The 20,145-nt window shown below is 42.4% G+C and overlaps 2 protein-coding genes across 2 annotated transcripts; both read right to left on the bottom strand.

The window, feature by feature from the left end:
• Positions 1-1,742: 1,742 nt before the first annotated feature.
• Positions 1,743-3,263, bottom strand: LOC117852405 (uncharacterized). The gene is made up of 3 exons (XM_034734507.2): positions 2,462-3,263; positions 2,122-2,362; positions 1,743-2,036 (listed from the first exon to the last, which is right to left on the bottom strand). The coding sequence occupies exons 1-2, from the start codon at positions 3,169-3,171 to the stop codon at positions 2,233-2,235; spliced, it is 840 nt and encodes a 279-aa protein (XP_034590398.1). The 5' UTR covers positions 3,172-3,263; the 3' UTR covers positions 1,743-2,036; positions 2,122-2,232.
• A 509-nt stretch (positions 3,264-3,772) lies between these two features.
• On the bottom strand, positions 3,773-18,605 carry LOC117852208 (uncharacterized). Its single transcript, XM_034734205.2, has 21 exons — positions 18,346-18,605; positions 17,594-18,161; positions 16,916-17,157; positions 16,215-16,306; positions 16,039-16,096; positions 15,784-15,923; positions 14,239-14,408; positions 14,012-14,160; positions 13,618-13,905; positions 13,069-13,224; positions 12,569-12,820; positions 12,261-12,401; positions 11,870-12,187; positions 11,538-11,711; positions 9,899-10,901; positions 9,736-9,824; positions 7,862-7,966; positions 6,676-7,779; positions 5,314-5,883; positions 5,030-5,225; positions 3,773-4,814 (listed from the first exon to the last, which is right to left on the bottom strand). Exons 2-21 carry the CDS (start codon positions 18,135-18,137, stop codon positions 4,021-4,023), a joined length of 6,585 nt encoding a protein of 2,194 aa, XP_034590096.1. The 5' UTR covers positions 18,138-18,161; positions 18,346-18,605; the 3' UTR covers positions 3,773-4,020.
• Positions 18,606-20,145: the final 1,540 nt, after the last annotated feature.

Below are 20,145 nucleotides of genomic sequence, written 5' to 3'. Positions count from 1 at the left end.
GGCTATACTCTCGTGTTTGACTTAACACAATGAGACATAGGCACCTACATGCTTGAACTCCAATAATACTCTACGAACATCACACATTCAAGTAGGGAGACCTTGCTCGTGGATAACTAGACGACGGAGCGAATAGATTCAAACTTGAACCTAAGAATATGTAGGTGCATTCGTAAGGATGGCAACTGAAAAAATGCCATCTGTTAGGATGGCAAATAGTTAAATATCCCGCATTAGGACTCGGTGAGCACTCGAGCCAACTCTAAGGACGGCTTCATTTTGATTATTAAATAAGTTGTCCGGTCAGCGTTATACTTTTTGAATCATTAAATGAGATAGAAAATTGTTTTATCTAATTGAAACACCAAATACTCCCTTACTCATGATGTCTATGAAATAGAAAAAAACAATGAAGTAGTGCATTGGTAAATTATTTCAATCAACAATTAAATTATCTATTGCAATACAAAAATAAAATTCTCCGTTAGATACGATGCTGTTGCTCCTTGCGCTGTGCTTAATCGTCCGGCACGTGCTTAATTCAACAATAGCTACCTGCTCTGCTCACGCTCGTGGCGGCTTTGAATAGATTAGCTTGTTTCGTTAGTACATGGTCAGAGTCTTGTCCGTCACACATGGCATCATCCTGGTCTTAACCAGGGAAATCTTTGGGAGGTGATCTTCACCATCATCGGAGATCAACAGATGGTTTGTTTTTCATTATGAAACGGTCTAAAATGCCTTTTCATACTTTTGTAATTTGTTTTCTGATTTCTCTCATATTTTGAGATGTGAGCGGACCTTCATGCCCCTGGCTGCACTGATGACTCTTTGGGAGGAGAAACGGGTTGTGTCGCGCCTGGCTCTGCTCACGCCGCCACCACCGCACCCTCGCGTCATCGCACGTCTTCCTCGGTTGGCCCGCACGGCCAAGCCGGCAACAGCGCGCAGCATTGCCCGCTGATCTGCTCGCTGCTGCTTTGCTGCGTGCGCTGGAGAGAGAAAAGGGAGGCGTTGGTGGTGGATCTGCAGGCAATTGAATTGGGCAGCAGCTTGGTGGATTCGATGGATTTGGTGCTTAGAGTTTCGGATGAGGTAGGCATGCAGCAGATCGAAAGGGAGGAGTAGAGAGCTGTTGCTCTTGAATCCAGATCGACGTTTTCATGTTGCAGAATCTTCTCCAGCTTACTTGCCGGGCTCGCCGTTGTCCACTAGCCGCAACATCTCCGTGAGCAGCTCTGGCAAGAGGCGTGGCCACGCATCTCCTCCAGCTCCCTTCTCCTCCTGTGCTGCTGCGAGTCCTGCGGCTCCTGGACCTGCACCGACGCCCGCGGCCGGTGGCGCGGGGCGTCTTGGGCCCTCGCCGCCGCACCGGCCAGGGAGGTTGCCGGGGACGACGCCTCGGCGCGGCGGCGGCGGTGGGGCTTGGTGGAGCAGACGGCCGCCATGGCGAGCTAGCTGGCCCCCAACCCGCGCGGGCGGGCAGGAAGGAGACAAGGGGCGGCGGGCAGAGTAGGAGAGAATGAGTACTGAGGTGAATGTATAAGGTTGTGGGACCCCCAAAGGGCATAATGGTCAGGTCACGTGGTTGAATGTTGGAGAAAATACAAAATGAATTGGAAAAAGCCGAAAAGGCATTCTAGCGGTGCGACACCGTTTGATAATGGCGAACTGGCGAAATCCATGTGCAGCGAAACCCAGTTTCGATGATGGCAAAATTCTAAATTTCTCACCATCAGATGACCACGTCAAGGGGTCTTTATGGGCATTGTCGGTCAAAAAGCGAGACATCTCCAATAACAATGCATTTAAATATTTCGCTCGGGAAGGGTTATTTAGACATGTAAATGGACAACAAGTTCAAAGCAAGGTTTCAAACTAGAAAAATAAACTAATCATTAACCTTCTTTAACTCATCCTGATATTTCGTTCCTTTTCGGGGAAACAATACCAAAGAGGAACTCGGTAATCTGGTAGGCCACATCTCCTGCTAACTCTGAGCCTGTTCATGCCTTTTGAGCAAACCGTACGTAGCACTGCAAGATGACGACAGCACAAAGAGAAATTGTCAGATATGCAGAGTTGTATGGCAAGGAGATTGTGCAGTGTGCACGTGCGCACCTGATGAAGAATAAGCTAGCATGACTCTGAATGTAGTATGCAGCTGGATCATGTGTTGTTTATTTCCTTTCTCTGTTTCGATCTGTTTATGAAAGCGGAAAGCCTTGTGTGTCAGTTGTCATCGTCGTGGATGATGGGATGGGGATCATGAGAAGTAGAAGCCTTTGCAAATCGGCCTTTCACTCGCTTTCTTGTGTCGGCTCTGGCCTTGCGGGAAGCATACATGATCTGCTTGCAGAATCTGCGACAACAATGCAATCATCCACACGATCGAGATGATGGATCGGATCATCATAGACTAACTAGAGTGTATATTATATTAGGCAAATGAAATAAAGACCTTCTGTTCTTCTTCTTCTCGTTGTATCGGAGCTTGGCCCTCTCCCTCTCCTCCCGCTTCTTGGCTACGGCGCTCGCATCCTGCTGCGGCGGCGGTTGCGGTGGGCTCTCCGGCAGCGGCATGGTGCAGAAAGGTAAGGCGGCGGCAGCGGCGTCGCTCTGCCATGGCTGCACAGGAGGAGGAGCAGGCATGGTCACTGCTTGTTGAGGTTGCAGCTGGCATGAAGCCGCCGGCGAGAGGTCGGCGGCGTGGCACTCGGCCAGCATCCTCTCAAGCTTGGCGGTTTCCAATGCGACGTCCCATCCTTCCGTCAGCTGGCCATCGTCGTCGTCCAAAAGGTGCGGCAGCTTGTTGGCTAGCCAGACCTCGAAGTCGTCGTGCGACTGCGGCGCCTCAGCAGAGATGAGGCGCAGCAGCTCGGCGGGCTCGGGGCAACCGGTGTACTGGGTGACGGTGGTGCGGGCGCCGGCGGGAGCAACGCGGGCGGCGCAGCCGGAGCAGAGCGTGTGGCCGGAGTGGTGGTCGCGCAGCGCGGCGGGTGCGGCGCGGCAGGCGTCGCAGAGAGGGACGCGCGGGTGGAGCCCGGCGGCGGCGGTGGCGCCGTGCAGGGCGGCGTCGCAGTGCAGGCAGAGCCTGGCGCCGCAGAGCAGGCAGAAGACGATGGCGTCACCCGTGGCGCACGAGTGGCAGTCGCACAGCGGCATGGCCATCTGGATCGGCGGCGGCCGGCGAGGAGGATGAACCAACGAAATGGCGGTTAGGTTAGTTAGTTGGTTGTGGTTGTGGGACTGGATCGCCGGCAGGGCAGCCGATCCCGACGATGCCGCCGGCCGATCCACCCTGTTAGGCTCTTGTTACTGATATATATAAAAATGGATTTGCTTTGAATTAATTCAATTATATTTCCTCTCAAACAACACAAAAACAAGCATAAAACGTTTTGATTCTAGAATTTGATTAGAGTGGAATGAACTCGTTCCAAGAATTTGATTTAGAAATTATTACACGTTGCATATGTGGTAAATCTCTTTCTACATATGTTATACTCCCTCCATTCCAAATTGTAGGTCATTTTTACATTTCTAGGTTCATAGATTTTAATATATAATATATATCTAAATACATAAGTAAAAGCTATGACTATAGAATTGCTAAAATAACGTACAATTTAGAACGAAGGGAGTACTATATATATAAGAACGAAGGGAGTACTATATATATAACGCATGATATATACACTTAGATTATGAAGCACTCTCGATGCTCTTGTCACGAAAGCAACCAAACTCTTCAGCAGGTAGTGACGGGGCATACAACCAACCAACAACTCTAGCTGGTTATGCATTATATATGAGTGACATGTACACCTTGCATGCTCGATCAGAGAGCGCCAGGCTACAACAGTGGGCGAAAGAAGCCCACCACCATTACGCCACACCACAGGTTAAAAATTCTCAGAGGTTACAGTGAGGCTAAAATGAATCACCAATGCCTTCAGTGCGCGCACCTATAATCTATTTGTTTCAAGCAGTCAACTAACTGTCAGTCTTGTGCATCTGCTACTCTGATTCATCATCAGACAAGCATACCACATCTATATCAGAACCATTTGTCGCAGGAGCTGTCGCCCTAGGCGCATCGCCGCTCAACCCCAGCCTTGCTGTAAGCCATGCATCCAGAGATAATGACCCCTGCATGCCTGCGGTGATGGAAGGCGTTGCTGTACTCGGGCCTGGCGGTGCTACCACTTGTAAAGCTGGGTTTGGAGCTGGTAGCACACGTTGCACCAGGTGATTAGTATGTGAGCTTGAGGGCAATGAGCTTGCTGGGAGGGCCGAGTGTAAACTTGACATGCCTGAGGTTGCCACAGGTCCCAGGTGTGAATCTGGTGGGGATGAATTTGCTGCCAACACTGGTTGTGTCCTAGGGGACGTCGCCTCCACCCTAGTTGTCGGAAGCTGCTGCTGATTTCCAGGTGGCATGGAATTTGCCCGTGGTGACTTGAACTGGAGATGAGGAGCAGGTGCTCGAGGAGCCAATTCACTCTGACCTCCATAACTCCCACGTGGTGGAGGCATGTGACTAAGAGTCGCTGATGTTGTTCTGAAAAGATTGCCAGGTATCAAGGGGGGAGGTTGGACCACTTGCGACGACGGCAATGATGAACGGGACAACTGCGACAGTGACGATGATTGTTCCACCTGCGGTGCTTGGACTCTAAGCCTTGGCACTGATGGTCGACAGGTTGATGACAAGGCAATTGATGATGCTGAGGGTCCCCCCACTGAAGTCCTCATCGGTACTTGCTGAGAAGCCTGCGCAGTCTGACGAATTGGAGGGGTATGGGCTCTTGCTGCAGCTCAAAGAAATAAATGGATGTTAATGGCAAAATTCTGAGAACCAGCTACATTAACAGAGTTTTGGAGCCTGTTTTTTCATTTATTTTCAGCACGTCCATATTCAGAAATTTTAATGAAGCAGAATTTTATCAGTGTTTCATACCAAACACTAATCATGTTGAAAACATCAACTGCGAAAGCACAAAGTATGAATGAATACGCTCCATACCTTGTGCTGCCGATGGTGATATGAATTTGGCCCGAAAATCCTCAGCCAGTGATTGGTTGCAGAGAACTTTCTCGTAAAAATTATCAAGTGTCTTCTTTTGCTGAAGATGGGTGGAATCGTGTTCTTCAATTAACAAATCATATTTTCGTTTTACCTTCTCTATTTCTTGGCTGCACTCCATCCGAAGTTGTGTTTTCTATCCAAAGTGGAACAGATAAGACATGGCGATATGGGAGCAAGCATAAAAAAATAAAGGTACACAAAAAAGGATGAAAAATAAGAACCTTCAGCTCATGAGTTTTATGGACTGTGTCCATGTATAATCTTAATCTGTGCAGCTCATTTTTCAGTGGCTCAGCATCAATAGGTGGGTGATTAAACATCATTGATGTCACTGGAAAGAGTTCCGCAGACTGCACAGAACCAGGTGCTGCATCTGTCTGATGACTTGGTTGACTCTGATCAGGCTGTGCTCTTTCATGCAGATTATTGGACACAGGGATTGATTGTTGCCTCTCAGATTGCAAAGGTTGAGCTGATGGTACACCAGACAAGTCTGCTTGCTCTGATTCTCCTTGCGAAAGTTGTGATGACACTAAACTCTGTTGCGCACACTGGGTCACAAGATTGTTTTGTATCTCGACTTCTCCAGAAACTGGCAATGTGGCCTGCCTCGAAGTAGCAGTCAAAGCTGGTGTGTCAAATTGAGGTGAATCTGTCAAAGCAGTGTTCCTATTTTCAGTGTCAACTTCCACTGCAGCATCACCTAAATGTTCACTGGTACCATCCTGTAGTGGCACGCCAGGAGTACTCTCCTCAACATGTGTACTTCTATTGTCGCCACCTGGAGGTTCCTGATATATGATACGGGCACATAATGAGTTACAATGAAAATAAGGATCCTAGACAATGATGTTATGTGTAAGCGCAAGACATCACAAGAAAAAAAAAAGCACGAGGAAGTAGCGAAATACCATTAGTTATAAAAGGAACACAATGTGCTAAGCAACAACCCCCATGCAAAGAAAAAGCCGGATATCCACTTTTAGAGTATATTTAAGTAAATTGTACAGAAACACTCAAGAGCGCTCCATATGGAAGGCAACAAAATACATAAAAAGAAAAGGAATGATAGGGATATCTGCTAATAAAGTACATTCATGTAAATGAGTTAGAAACACTCAGGACTGTTCTATATTAAAGGCAACATAATACATAAAGTTCTAGCTCTTCATGCCTTGGGGAAACAGACTAACAGGACTACTAGGTAAATATATGTTTTGCATTGCTACATAGAAAGAGTAAGAAAAAAAGCCACACACACCAGGTTAGGGTACTAGAAGGTGTACATATCACAACAGACATGAGCTTAACTTAAATGAGCAAAATCTCAGAGGAAAAAAAGAGTAGAGGCCATGAAAACTGAGATAATGAGATCTCACATTTCCTTCTAATGATCTTATATACGCATGACATTGTTTAGGAAATATGTTATAATTTACAGGATGAACGTGATAATTTTCTATGCTAAAAAATGATCATATGTCACTTGGAAACTACTAAAAAGTAAGCACTGTCAGCATTTTGCATGTGAATAAACCATCAATACATGTATTAACTGAATTTTCAGCTAAAGGACTACTAACCAATGAATGAACAGCCAGAGATGCATCTCTTTGTGAGTCGATGCCATCAGAAACATCGCAGATCCCATTCACTGACAGACCGACAACTTCTGATGCTGGACCTTGAATAAGAACTTCAGCAGGTCTATTACGCGCTTCTTCTTCGTTGACTTCAGATGTATTTACACTTCGAACAAATGTAATTTCCATTGCTGAATTATCATCTAAAGACGGTGGTGTTGGAGCAGCCGCATGAACATGGCAGCTGCCACCAACTTCCCTAAAGTGACTAAATTCCTCCATAGCAAATTCTGAATCTGGTAAAGGAATGTGTTGATCAAATGTATGATCTAATTGGCCAGATTTTGCTGCCTGAAGGGTTTCCTCCTTCAAATGAGACTCCTTGGTCCAGGTAGCTGATTGCTGTGTATCAAGCCTGTTACGTTGGCATTTCATGTGCTCCAAAAATGCATACAGAAGCATAGTAAACCATTTAATTACTTGTTTTATTTTCCCATCCCTGTCCTCTTGAACAATGTGATTTTGACTTCTACGAAGGTGTTCCACGACTAAACTGCATGCTTCTCTGAGTTTTGCCACTTCCTTTTGCCTGTGCCTGTCTAAAAACGAGACCTCATTTGAATGCCTATCCTGAATGCTCTTTCCTCTCAAGTAGAAAACTTTATCAACTAATTTAATTCTATTGTCCATTATTCTACTAAGAAGCTCATCCCTCGATAAGCATTCCTCTCTACGGGTTCCTGGGTCAGATAGCAACTCTTTCTCTCCTGAAACCATGTCCTCAGTCCAAAAATCACCTGTAGCCTCTCGGTTTGAACCAGTCTCAAAGTTACTATCAATTGAAGTGCTAGGGATCAATTCATCATTCCTCAGTTCAACTGAAGTCTCCTGTTCACAAGTTGATATGTTGCTTACTGAAGTCGTATGATTTCGCTTGCTCGTTTCACCTGCTCTACGTGCAAACTTCTTCTTTAGGATCCTTAGCTTCGCATAGACATACTCAGCAAGTTCTTCAGTGCACTCATAGTTTAAGTTTTTTGCAGCAAGGGTGAGTGATTCTGTACGACTGATCTTATGCTTTAAAAGAGACGCAGCACGCCAACACTGTAGCAGAGCATTACGAGAATCAGCATTTAGCAGCAAACATGTATAAAGTCAAAACAAAATAAAGGGTCTTTTCTCTAACCAGAGCTATATTGAATGCATGCAGAATGCCCTTAGGCTCCTGGCTGATTTGGTGATTCTTCAAAATATACTCAAGGAATTCCTCACATAAGGATTTCACGTTCTCCTGCAATGATCCATCCATGAAAGCAATCAGCTTAGACTGAAATGTATGAAGTAGTTATTTTCAGTTTTTTCACAATTTCACATAAATTTTTAGGAAAGGATCTTTAATCTGGTTGCATCCTTCATGGGACCACCCGCATGGCAGCAACAACATTCAGCATCTACCGTGACTTGCTTAGATTGGACTAGGCTTGCTTAGAGATTAAGTTAAGTTACAGATAAGGTTAATTAGAGATAAGGTTGTTAGGAGAGGTTTGTTAGTGTCTTGTACTACATCTGGCTACATGGCCGGCACATCTGTTATTCAATCAAGCAAGAGTATAAACCCTTAATAGTTCAGAACCTCCAAGGGAGGACGAACTGGTAGAGCAGCAACGAGCCATGGAAGAGCTGCTGGGTACCAGCCGCCGGGCTGCGCATCATCACCTTGCCTTCATTCACTCGCGGACGCACACACGGCAGATCAGCACTCAGCAGCAAGGCATCAGGGTCTCAAGCAAGTACGAATTGTGCAAATTTTAATTTTCCAGTATTAGATTAAGCATTTAGTGCCTAAATGGAAGACTGTAATTTTGGCCATCACACCTGACCCTTGATTTGTTGTTGTGCTAGATTGCTAGTGCCTTGAATGTTTTGATTTCTGAACCTGTAAGGCTTAATGGTTGTGTGCTGACAGCTAGTGCCCTGAATTGTTCTGAACCTGCAAGCTAGACAGTTAGACCAGTAGTTCAATTTCTTCTGAACCTTTGCTTTACTGGTTGTGTGCCCTGTATTACTCACTCTTATGCTCTCAATATGTGATTCTCTGAATGACTGAAACTGAACTTGACAAATGTACATCAGTAGGGATTACGAAATCTATTTGGAACCTTGGATGTGCATGTGCAGCACTGGATATTCCAATCTGTTGTTTATATACTGGTTTTCAGTTTATTAACTCTTTATCTACTTGATTGTAGCTGTTGTTGTCTATGCAAGACGCTTAGTCTCAAATATCTGATTACATGAAGTTAATAACTGTGCAGGAGCATGTATGAATCACATATTCTGAACCCATCATTTTGGCATATATTTGTGCTAGTACCTCCTGATCTTGCTCCTAGCAGCCAAAAGAAAGCTTAATCGCGTTTAATCTATGCTTAATCTACTGCCTAGCACCCAGCACCTTTCAAAACCTTGGGAATTTATCATATATAACTTTTTTTTTTTGCATATATGTATGGATGATTGCTGCTACAGTAGAAACCATATGGATAGTTTAGGCGCATAGATGCTGGCCTTTGTATTGGCAGATGCATAGCTTCATGCCTCCACCACAGGTAAGCAACAGAATTACAGAACTCAATTTGTCCCAGGACCAACTCGAGACTACTGGCTTTAACAACTAGAATGCCGCGTGAACCTGTCACGCAAACTAGCTAGTAGGAGCTAGCAAACATTAATGGATCAAAGATAATAAATTAAGAATACAACCACATAAGCTTAAGATAAACTAGCTAGTAGCAACTGTCAATTTAATGGATTCCATATGATCCATTAAGAATATAATTAATAATGAGTCAACTTTCCCGTCATAAAGAGCAAGGTTTATCAAGAGCCAACTTGATAAATGACTCTTGGCAAAGTAGTACACATGGTTCAGAACTAAAAGAGCTAAATTCTCTTGTATTTTCTGTGGATCTAAATGATTTTACACAGGATTAAACAATTAAAAAGAGAAAGCATAAAATCATATAGAGGGAGAAATAAAGTTAATATGTTTAGCAGTACCGGCAGTTGCAGCAACTTATATAACTTTGACAGTTCTGGCTTGAGTTGAACATGTAGACCTTTCTGTGTGCCATGAAGATTGTTTCTCTCTACATAATGAACTGTATTAGCAAAATGCAGTATCCACACCTAAAAGACAGCAAATCTACTACAGTTGTAATACCTAGTTCCTGCCATGTATCTTCAACTGATATTTGATGAGAACTTGATGGGGTATTGTTTCCAGACAATATAGTGTCCTTGTTCTTGCAAGGTGGGACTTTTGGAGATGAATCCATGACTTCACCAGTTCTTCTACGTTTTATTCTAGCTTCATCAGTTTCTTCACTAGGTACTTCCAACTGTTCTTCTGTGTTTTTCGATTGATCTTCTACATTCTGTATCTTTCTACGGCTTCTTTGTGATGGCTCAGATACATGTTGCCAACGAGGAGACCTCCCATGAAGTAAACTTGACCAGTAGGCCCAGAACTTCGGCAGATCACCATCAACTGATGTGATTCCCTCCCTCTCACCTACTACGACAATGTTTCTAGAATAGAAAGATCCACGCAAATAAGCTTGTGATATGACTGTGTTGTCTATTTCGGTGCTGAGTTCAACCTTGTTGGGTAATTTTGTTGAAAACTCCGAAGCTACATTATCCACGAAAAGCTCAGCAGCATCAGAGCCTTTACATGAGTAGCTAGGGTTCTGAAATTCCTCAAGTCTATTAAAGAGAAATGATGCACCCCAACTAAGCAGACAATGGCTCAGGCTAGGGCTTACATTCAGAATATTGCTATCCAGAATATGGTCATGCTTTGAAAGAATAAGAGCCTTTTCCTCCACTGTACAAGACGAATACAACCGAAAAATAGGCACACGTTCAAACGGTGACTCCATGCTGACCCTCTGAAGAGCTCTCAAGTCATTCACGGGATTCCAATCACTACCATATATGATGATGGCATCAACAGATGATAGCTTAATGCTTGGACCACATGCACGACTATCAATTAAAAAGATAAATCGTCCCTTACTTTTGTCATTGAACATATTCATTGCTGCCTGTTTCTTTTGCAGTAGCAAACCACGTTCAACACGTTCGTATGACTCAAAACCAAATCTCTGACGAACAAAGTCATCCAAAATGTCACCCATAGGGTTACCAGACCCACCACCAGACTGCCACATGAAAAAAAAAAGTAGAATAAAATTGAGTCAAAAGCTTTGTCAATACAATAACTGGATAAGGCAAGTCAAAAGCTTTGTCAATACAATAACTGGATAAGGCATCATAAGCATACTTAATCGATTGTCACAATAACAAATCAGAGAAAATCAAAACAAATGACCAGAATACTCATTGTAGACCATATGCATGTTAGAATTTTTTTTAGAACTGGTAGAAATTATTTATTTCTCTTGCACCGCAAAACACTCAACAGAACATTGTCAAGAACATCCATGCTGTGGAGTTCTTGGATGCAGGTCAGTGATAAATTGGAACATCACCAATGTCTTTTTTGTTATTCTTGATTTTGTAACTGATGCAAGTCAGAAAACTAATCGGTATCACCGACACTTAAATGCTAAAATGTGCATAAGATAGGAACCTTCTCAGAAGATTAACTAACTTGGAAAATGAAAGAAATTTTACGGGGCATAAGGTAGGTAAAAAATTTAAAAATTACTAAGGGTTGCCAAAATTTCAGGCTTAAGTAGAAGCGACTTGCTCTTACTGGAATCAACATGCATAAATTGTACCAAAATTAAATAATGCAAGTAAAAAAATAACGAAGCATGATATGGACGTCTCACCTGGGAAAGAATAAGAACTCTAAGACCTTCAATCCTGATCTTTTGGAGCATTTTATCAAGAAGCAGCAACTTGCCACATGAACGTACTCCAATATCAAGGATATCAGTTACAGGGTGACCCTTGGTAAGAGAGCTTTGCAGCATTTGATCAACGAGATAAGGGTGGTCACAACACTGTTGCATAAGATTAGTTGAAGATCATTAGGATTGTCTGCAGCTAATAGCTATACACGATAGGCAATTGTACATGCAGATTCCATCTCGTCCAGCTAAATCGCTAATTTAAAAGTTGTATCATGCATGCTGCACGCAAAGGAGTTTAGAAAGTAAACCTTCCGGAGGGATACAAGAATGTTGCGAAGAGCACCAACATTATCAGTTTTCGAATGCGATCGAAGTGCCGGGGAATTTGAGAGTAATGTGTAACAGTACATCTCTAGTTGCACCGGTGATAGGTGAGCAGGAACCCAATACTCCAAAAGCTTCGAAGAATCTGCCTTCCGCTCAAATGCAACATAACGTGCAAGTTTTGCTTTCAGCACCCCTAGGGTGCCAGCTGTATCAAAAGAAACACCATTTGAAACACTAAATATACCATTTTCTTCAGGGTTGAGGAAAGACAGCAGATTGATGTACTCAGGAATATTTTCCTGCAAGACAAAACAAGACAATATGAACCACTTGTGGTACAAAAGAAATTCTATATAAGGTTGTTGGCAGCACCTTTAGTGAGGAACTCAATAGAACCATCCTAAAATTGGTAGGCAGACGCTTAAGTTGTTCAAGGCATTTCGAAATTCTTGAGTTTTGACAATCATCAACCATAACTGCCTCCCAACTAATTCGCCCAATGGCTTCAATATCCTGTATAATAATAGAGTAAAAAAGGAAACAAAAGGGTATACAATTACAATTACTTGTCAAGTAAGCTTCATGGTTGCATAATATTGATGCAAAATGCATCAAAAGATAGCACTGGCGTTCTTTTAATTGGAAAGCTAGATGAGCTGAGACAAGCAGAATAATATTACCTCTAAGATGGCGTCAGGGTGGGACAAGAGAACTTGCAACATCACAGAACCATCCTCATAGAACTCCAGATCTCGAATTGATTTGCGTACATCTTTCTCCCCGTTGTACACAACAACATTGATGGATGCTGCCAAGCGACTGAACTTAGTCTCCCACAACGAGAGAGAAGCAGAAGTAGAGACAATGAGAAGTGGTCGGCAGATGTAAGGCAGTATGGACGTCACAAAAAGAATGGTCTTAATTACTCGCTCCTGTACAATAGACAAATTAATTAGTTAAACCATGATATGTGAGAAATACAATGATGTAACAATGGAAACATCCACCATACTGCTTTTAAAAAACAGCCATCATACAAGGGCACCAGCAGAATTAGTCGCACCGGTAGCCAAGCACAGCTAAATTCAGTGAGAATCTAAGAACTCAACTTGAAGGTGCCAATAAAACACTTCAATATTTTTTTTCATGTATGGTGGCTAAAATACTTAGATAGTTCTACCTGATCGTCGATGAAAACAGCACCACGAGAATTGTGCCAAAACTCAAGAAGCTGATTAAGCGAACTCAAATGATCATCATCTAAACCAGGGGGGCAACCATCTGGTAGTCTCTGGAGTTTCTGAAATATGTCTCCCTTAAATATGTCTCCCTTAACCTGTATAGACCAGGAATAGTTTGCAGTTATTCAAAACTGTGAAATCTTTAAGCAATCTAGGGACTGTTTAGAATGCAAGACTGACAGGCATTTCACATGAAATCTGAACCCATATTTCAAATGGTCTAATGTCCAGACAATTGTGGAAGGAACAGAATTGCTTGGAGCTAAGAGAGCTCATTATTTCAGTGAGGTGGCCTAGCAAAGCAATGTGTACAGATGACTGCAGAAAAACAAACTAGCTTGGAACAAATAAAGCTCATTTACTTGTGGTGGGCTAGCAAAGCAATGTGCATATAGCCCAACAGATCAAAATTATAGACCACGATCATTACCCATGTCAAGTGAAGTTGCAGTGTGCCAGTTAATACGAATAAATGTTTTGTGACATACCTTGTCTGCTTTTGCAGGATCAGACGCTCTTCTTGCAGCTTCAAGGCGGTTCTCATAGCCCCTTTTGAGCTCCTCAGCCTCAGGTGTACATAAAAAAGATGAACTCTCAAGTTCCCATGTAGCATGTTCATAGCCCAGACCTTTCCATTTCACTAGCCATTCGGCGTTACAATATGCAATTTTGTCACCTAGTGAATTAATAAAAGCTTCAGCTTCTTTTGGAGGCATAAGTGGTCTTCTCTTCAACAGACGGTGTGGTTCAGCCCATTCCTGCTTCCACCTTATTGTCTAAGAAATCACATTCAGAAAGGAATCCATCAGCGGGCATACTTTTGCAGAACCTATCAGTCTCTGAAAAAAGATAAACAAGGGTATTCATCACACGAGTAATCACCTTTTCTTTATGAATCCTCTTACTAAATTTGGAGATAAGATCACGACCTTGCAGGGTGCTATTAACTATATCACTTTCTGAAACCCACCGATTATGTACATGAGCTAGATTCTTGTACTTCGCAAAATATTGTTTGCTGTTATCAGCTCCTAAGATGGACAGGTAATACAATTAATTCATATGATGCAAACGAAGACAAACTGTCATGCGTTTAATTTGATAATTACCCTCCTTGACATCCCACAGAGATTCAATTCCCTCGCTGACTGAATATACACCAAACTGGAGCCTCTTTTTTGTACATACGATGCAAAGCCATATTCCTAGGGACACGCCCAAGGGAGGATCCATACAAGAAAGATGATAACACCGTTTACATCCTTTTCCATCACAAAACCTGTCACCAAATAAGAAATGGCATTTGGTTTTTATTTTCCCTGCAGATCAAGTATGAGCTCTAGAACAAAATTTTCACATTTGCAGTATAGTATTAGAGACAAATTGTTCCACAAAGCATATGTTTGAGAGATGCATTAACTGCAAGGACTATAAGGTGACAAGTTCTACGGTGCCGAGTTGAGAGATACTAAACCATTAGTTATCCATCACCTGAAATTGCATCTTTCAGTCACCTAAAAACTGCTTAGTCAATTGAAAAAACGTTCATCAATGAACCCTACTATCCGTTTAAAAATAAGGCCCTTAGTCTAAAATTGTGGTAGCAAGTAGTATACAAGTTTATGAAAGCTTTACTGCATTTTTTTTGTACCACTTATTTTTGCATTTGTTAGGGTTTGCTTACATTTACTTGTTTCTATGTTATAAATTCTTTTTTTTTGTTTCCATAAAATTCAGGGTTCACCAAGCTTTCCCTTTCTTGTCCAGGTTCAAATAACTATTTATTTCAGTGCGTCTTTAACAACAAAAAAAAATACAAATGTGGAGGTGAAATCAAGATCCAAACACCAAAAGTGCTGCTGAAGTATAAACATGCTTCAGCGACCGGGGCATTATACAGAACCCAGTCTGGTACTGGTAGATGCAGAACATACAGAGCTAGTATCATAAGTCCCATGTTTCAATAATCAAAACAGCTCTAAATATAGCTTCATATTCTTCCAGGATTCAGCACAGCAATAACCTATAACTTCATCCCCTCCAGTTTGACTAACAGCATCTTTGTGATTTAAATCTATTTTATCAAAACAATAGAGCCGAAGAGATGTGTCAAAAAATGTTCATAACACCTTAATTGCATCGTCTGAAAATATGCTACAGAAGAATTGTTGTCAAGGTTATACTTTGCAGACCATATAACCATACCAAATAATACTTATTTGTGACCAGCGGGAGTAAAAGCACTACATAATTTTTAATCTCACGATCAAACTCTGAACACTTCTGACTTTGTACGCACAGCATTTTCAACGGTATATTATAAAAGGCATGACATCTGGGGTAAATAGATAAATATACTGGTCATAGGCATAGTAACAAGAGCATATTTCATCACTTATAAGAATGCCAGCCAATGATGGGAGTGAAATAACCAGATACTAGATTACTAGTAAAACTCAAGAAAATGAAAAGATGTGAATACTACTACTGAAGGCATGGGAAATAAATAAGATTGCAAATGTGCAGAAGCTACTTAATTTAGCATGACCATGTTCCCTTTCTGATTCTAGATCGATATTTCTATAATTTCAGTATTAATAAGAAAATAAAACTGAAGCAAAAAAGACAACTAAATAAATTACAGAGTAACTTACTTGAGAATATCTGAGATTTCCCTACTTTTGCAACCAACACACATGTTGTCGTTGTAATCTGTTTCATCACATTGCACAGCTTCAAAATGCCTTGAAGTGCATGCCCCAATGGAATCACCATCTTCAATTGCCTTGCTGGCCTAGAGCAAGATAAAAAGAACATTAACTGCAAGCATACGGTTATATTCCATCAAATAAAACAAGTAATGAAAGCACACATGCTGCATGAGAAATCGCGTTAGCCTTATTTACTACCTCTTCATGATGAGCAGTAGAACAATCCCTATTTTGCAATTCTGGTAGAGAGTTCTGGCTGCAATACAGAAGGTGAACACTTAATCAGTTGATATGCCAACTGCATGTACAGTGGCATTAAAGAGAATCTATAAACCTAAATAGCATAAATAATTTGCAAAGGATAGTTGAAGTACTTTGAATCACCAGCAGCTTGCTCTCCAATTTCCAAAGTGGAGATGCTTTCCGCTGCCTTATTTAGTGAGCACATCTCAACAGGCATACATGACTGTACCCAAAAAAAAAATGCAACATTGCTTTAGGCCTCCAATACACATGAGTTGATAATAAGAGAAGAATCAAGACTTCTATGAAAATATCAAATACAACACTCGAAGGAACCAGGGTGTCCTAAAAAGCTAACAAACATAAGAAGTCAAGTGGTAAAAGAGTGGATGATCGTTACTGCATCCATTAAGAGCAAGTGGCACTGGAAGCAGTATAACATTTTCAGGTGCGAACAAATACAACACTCAAAGGTACAAGGATGTTGTAAAAAAGCTAACAAACATAAGAAGTAAAGTGGTAAAAGAGTGCATGATGGATACCGCATCCTTTATGTACTAGTAGCACTGGAAGAAGTATAACATTTGCAGGTGTGAACAAAGAGGGTATTACTGGATAACTGCCTAACTGGAACATGTATGTAATTCTTTCATGCTACTTGGAGGGACGAAGGATGAAAGAAGGCAACACCACTACTTTCCATAATGATTGGTGCATTGATTTCGTCAGTGGATACCCAACTACTGCGTACTGCACTGGTTCCATCAGCAGCAGAAGCACAGTGCTGACATGTCTGAATCTCAGATTATAGAGAATGAAATGGCAGCCAAACCTTTGAAACAAGATCAGGCTGATGAGATTCGGTCTTCAATTCATCTCCCTCCAATATCACCTCAGGTATTTCATGCAAGTCAGTAGAGTGAGCTTCCAAAACCTTGTTAGCAGCCACACTTGAAGATTCCCAGTTGACCTGCTCCTGCGCATTACTTTCTTCATCCATCAAAACAGCACCATCATCTTCCGCTTGCACCTTGGAAGCATTTTCCTCGTCCTCCCTGAGAGGAGTAGCAAGCACTACATCGCGAAAATTATGGATAAGGGAAGTTAGGATAGGATGAAAACTAAGCATAGAAAAGGAATACCACAATCAGCATCCAGAGGGATAGAGGTGATCGAAATCTCCGCCCTCAAATACTAAGCCTAAAACTGATTTCTAAAAAAGCTATTAGCCCTCTTGGAATTACAATGGAAGGGTGGTTAATCAAGAGTGCTACGCATAGTGTACCATGATATCTGTTGGTTTTAGAAGGTGCAGCACACTAAGGATGTGTCAGTACATTGCACTCAACAAGTAAGAAGCCTAGACGGTGCAATTGTTTTTCTTTTACGTAACCCTGAACATTCTGAAGCAATCTGACAGATGCAATGTTTATAACAAAGAAACCAAGTAATGAGCTGGAATAATGAAACTAGAATGCGTGATCAATGAAATGGCATGGACATCCCGTACCTGGGGATTTGGGGCTTTTCCCCGGTGTACTGAAGAATGCGATATAGCTCTTTGCGTTCATGTGCCTTTTCTGCTTCTTGGACAGCGTGGTGACAGTCTGAGTGTCATCTTCAGTTTTTCTTTTGGCGGAGGCAGGCGTTGGGGCGGATGTTGAGGTTCCGTTAGAATCTTGGTTTGACGGGGGAGAAGGTGAAACGCTTGTATTCCTAACTCTCGTGGACTTTTTTGTCGAGTCTTTTGGCTTGTTTGGCGAGGATGCAGATATGGGAGTAGCAATGGCAGTGGCATCTCTGGTGGGCCTTGTGGCAGATCTGTGGGAGGAAGTCGTGGCGGGAACTTGTTTATATTTGTTCTTGCCTTTGGTTTCTCGAGTGGACCTCCTGAGATTTGGTGTATGCGCATTGGCAGCGGCAGCTGTGGTGCTCCTGGTCTCCCTGGCATTGGCAAGCTTCCCCGTGGCAGCTGCAGAAGCAGGAGGAGGGGTGTGTCCGTCTCTGGGTGCCCCTGACCCGGCAGCTCCTCCTCCTGATCGGGTATTGGCCATGGATCAGTAGCAGTGCATCACCACCTGGGGACATATTAGCATGGTTTAGCCGTTTGGTTGGGAAAGAAATCCTCCGATGCGCAAATTCGATTCAGTCCAATTCTAAGCAGAGGATGTGATGGATGGATCGAGGCACCCTCACCCCATCCCGCGCGTCCTTGGATAGAACGCAACCAGGAAAACAGACGAGCGAAAGAGAAGTACTTACCAGCCGGGGCGAAGAGGCGGCAATGGAAGAAGAAGCAGAAGAAATCGGTCCTGAAATCCGCTCCGGCGGCAGGGGCAGCTTAGCTGACAGACCTAGGGCGGGGCGGGGCGGGGCGATGGAGGAGGTAGGAAGCCCGCGCACTGGCACCGGAGTGCCCAAACCCTAGCCCCCCAAGCCGCCTCCTCGAGGTCTCCGGCGTCTCGAGGGGTTTTGCGGGGACGGGAGGAGGACGGAAGGGGGAAGAAGAGAATCCCTCAGAGCAAACTCTACGAGTATCTAAAAATTCTTCCTCAAAACTATATATTGGAGGTTCTTCTAAAAAAATTTTCCTCAAAAACATATCAGTCCACAGCAGATCACTAATAAATAGCCTCCAATATTTCAAACACAGGCTACGTCATTGTATTGGGCCCATCGGAAGGGACGCGCGGGCGTGCGGGAATCAGGATTGGGGGAGGAACGCAAACGCTAAAATATACGCGGTGGCAGGCTATTTTTTAGCATCGCTAAAAAATTAGGTAAGGTTTAGGTAGATTATTGGAGTTCATTTTTTCTCTCTTTTTCCTAAAAAAGGTATTAAGGGTAAGATTAGCAGCCTCTTGGAATTGCTCTCACTCTCACTTACTAATATTAATAATAAATATAGACACAACCCTAATAAAGTACTTAAAATTATGCTTAACAATTACAAATATTTCAATTTCTTCCATAAAGATATCCTCTTCTCGACGGGTTTATAACCTAATGTAGCAAAATAGTTGATTATCCATCCATACCAAACGAAAAAAAAACTACAATAGACCGTGATCACTCCATATATGACAAAAGCATGCCATCCAAAATTCTTGAAATGCCCTCAAGTGCTAGGTTTAGGGTTTCGGGTGCTGGTTAGGTGGCTATGTGCCGCATTAGCATGACCAAGTATCAAGCAACTAAGCCAGGTAAGTAGTAAAAACAAAGCACAAAGCCATACGTGCCTTTTTCCACTATAAATAGGGAGGATTAGAGATAATTATTTTTTCCTATAATACCATCCAGTCTAAAACGGCAGATCATTAAAAATGGTGGAAATTTATCTAAAAGACTACTCTAATTAAGTTTCAAAAAAATTACAACTTAGAACACCTACAGTTTATATTTTGTACTTTATCATAAAAAATTCGGTGGCTTTAAAGTTTTTTTATTTATTCACACGAAAAAACATAATTTCAAATGATCACATACTAGCCGACAAAAATTCTTATTCAAGTTTAGTGATCTCGGTAAACTACATATGTGATAGTGCAGTGTCTACACAATTATCAGCAATTTCAGCACCATATATATGTATCTCTAGTGCCGTCTCATGGGCATTAGAGATTTAACGGGATATGTTGATATGATATTACTATATTAGGCTATTAGCAATAGATATTTGAAAGGAATACACGGACGATGGATATACATGTGCCAGCTTCCTAATAATAACTGACAACGATCGACCTGTTGGTTACTAGTGAAGTGGTGTGCATCGTTTGTTCATACATGTAACACTTAAAAAGAGAAAAGGATGCATACAGGTTTTATATAAGAAAAAGAGTCGACCCGACCCATGTATAATGTGGGTTCTTTCTCCCACGTGATTGTGCTACTTAAGAGGAATATATGCATGCTCTCGTTATTTTCTTGTATTATTGGGTTTCCGATTTTTAAGATTGGTGCAACAAACCTCATTTGTTGGATGTGCCCTCTCCCCACAACCCTAACTTCCATCCGCCGCCACCGCCAACAACCACGCACCATCGTTCCTGTTGCACCGCT

This window comes from Setaria viridis, chromosome 4 (genome assembly GCF_005286985.2).
Source record: "Setaria viridis chromosome 4, Setaria_viridis_v4.0, whole genome shotgun sequence".
In the NCBI taxonomy this organism is placed as follows: Eukaryota; Viridiplantae; Streptophyta; class Magnoliopsida; order Poales; family Poaceae; genus Setaria; species Setaria viridis.
The sequence above is the reverse complement of the archived record's forward strand: the minus strand, read 5'-3'. Positions and strand labels throughout refer to the sequence as shown.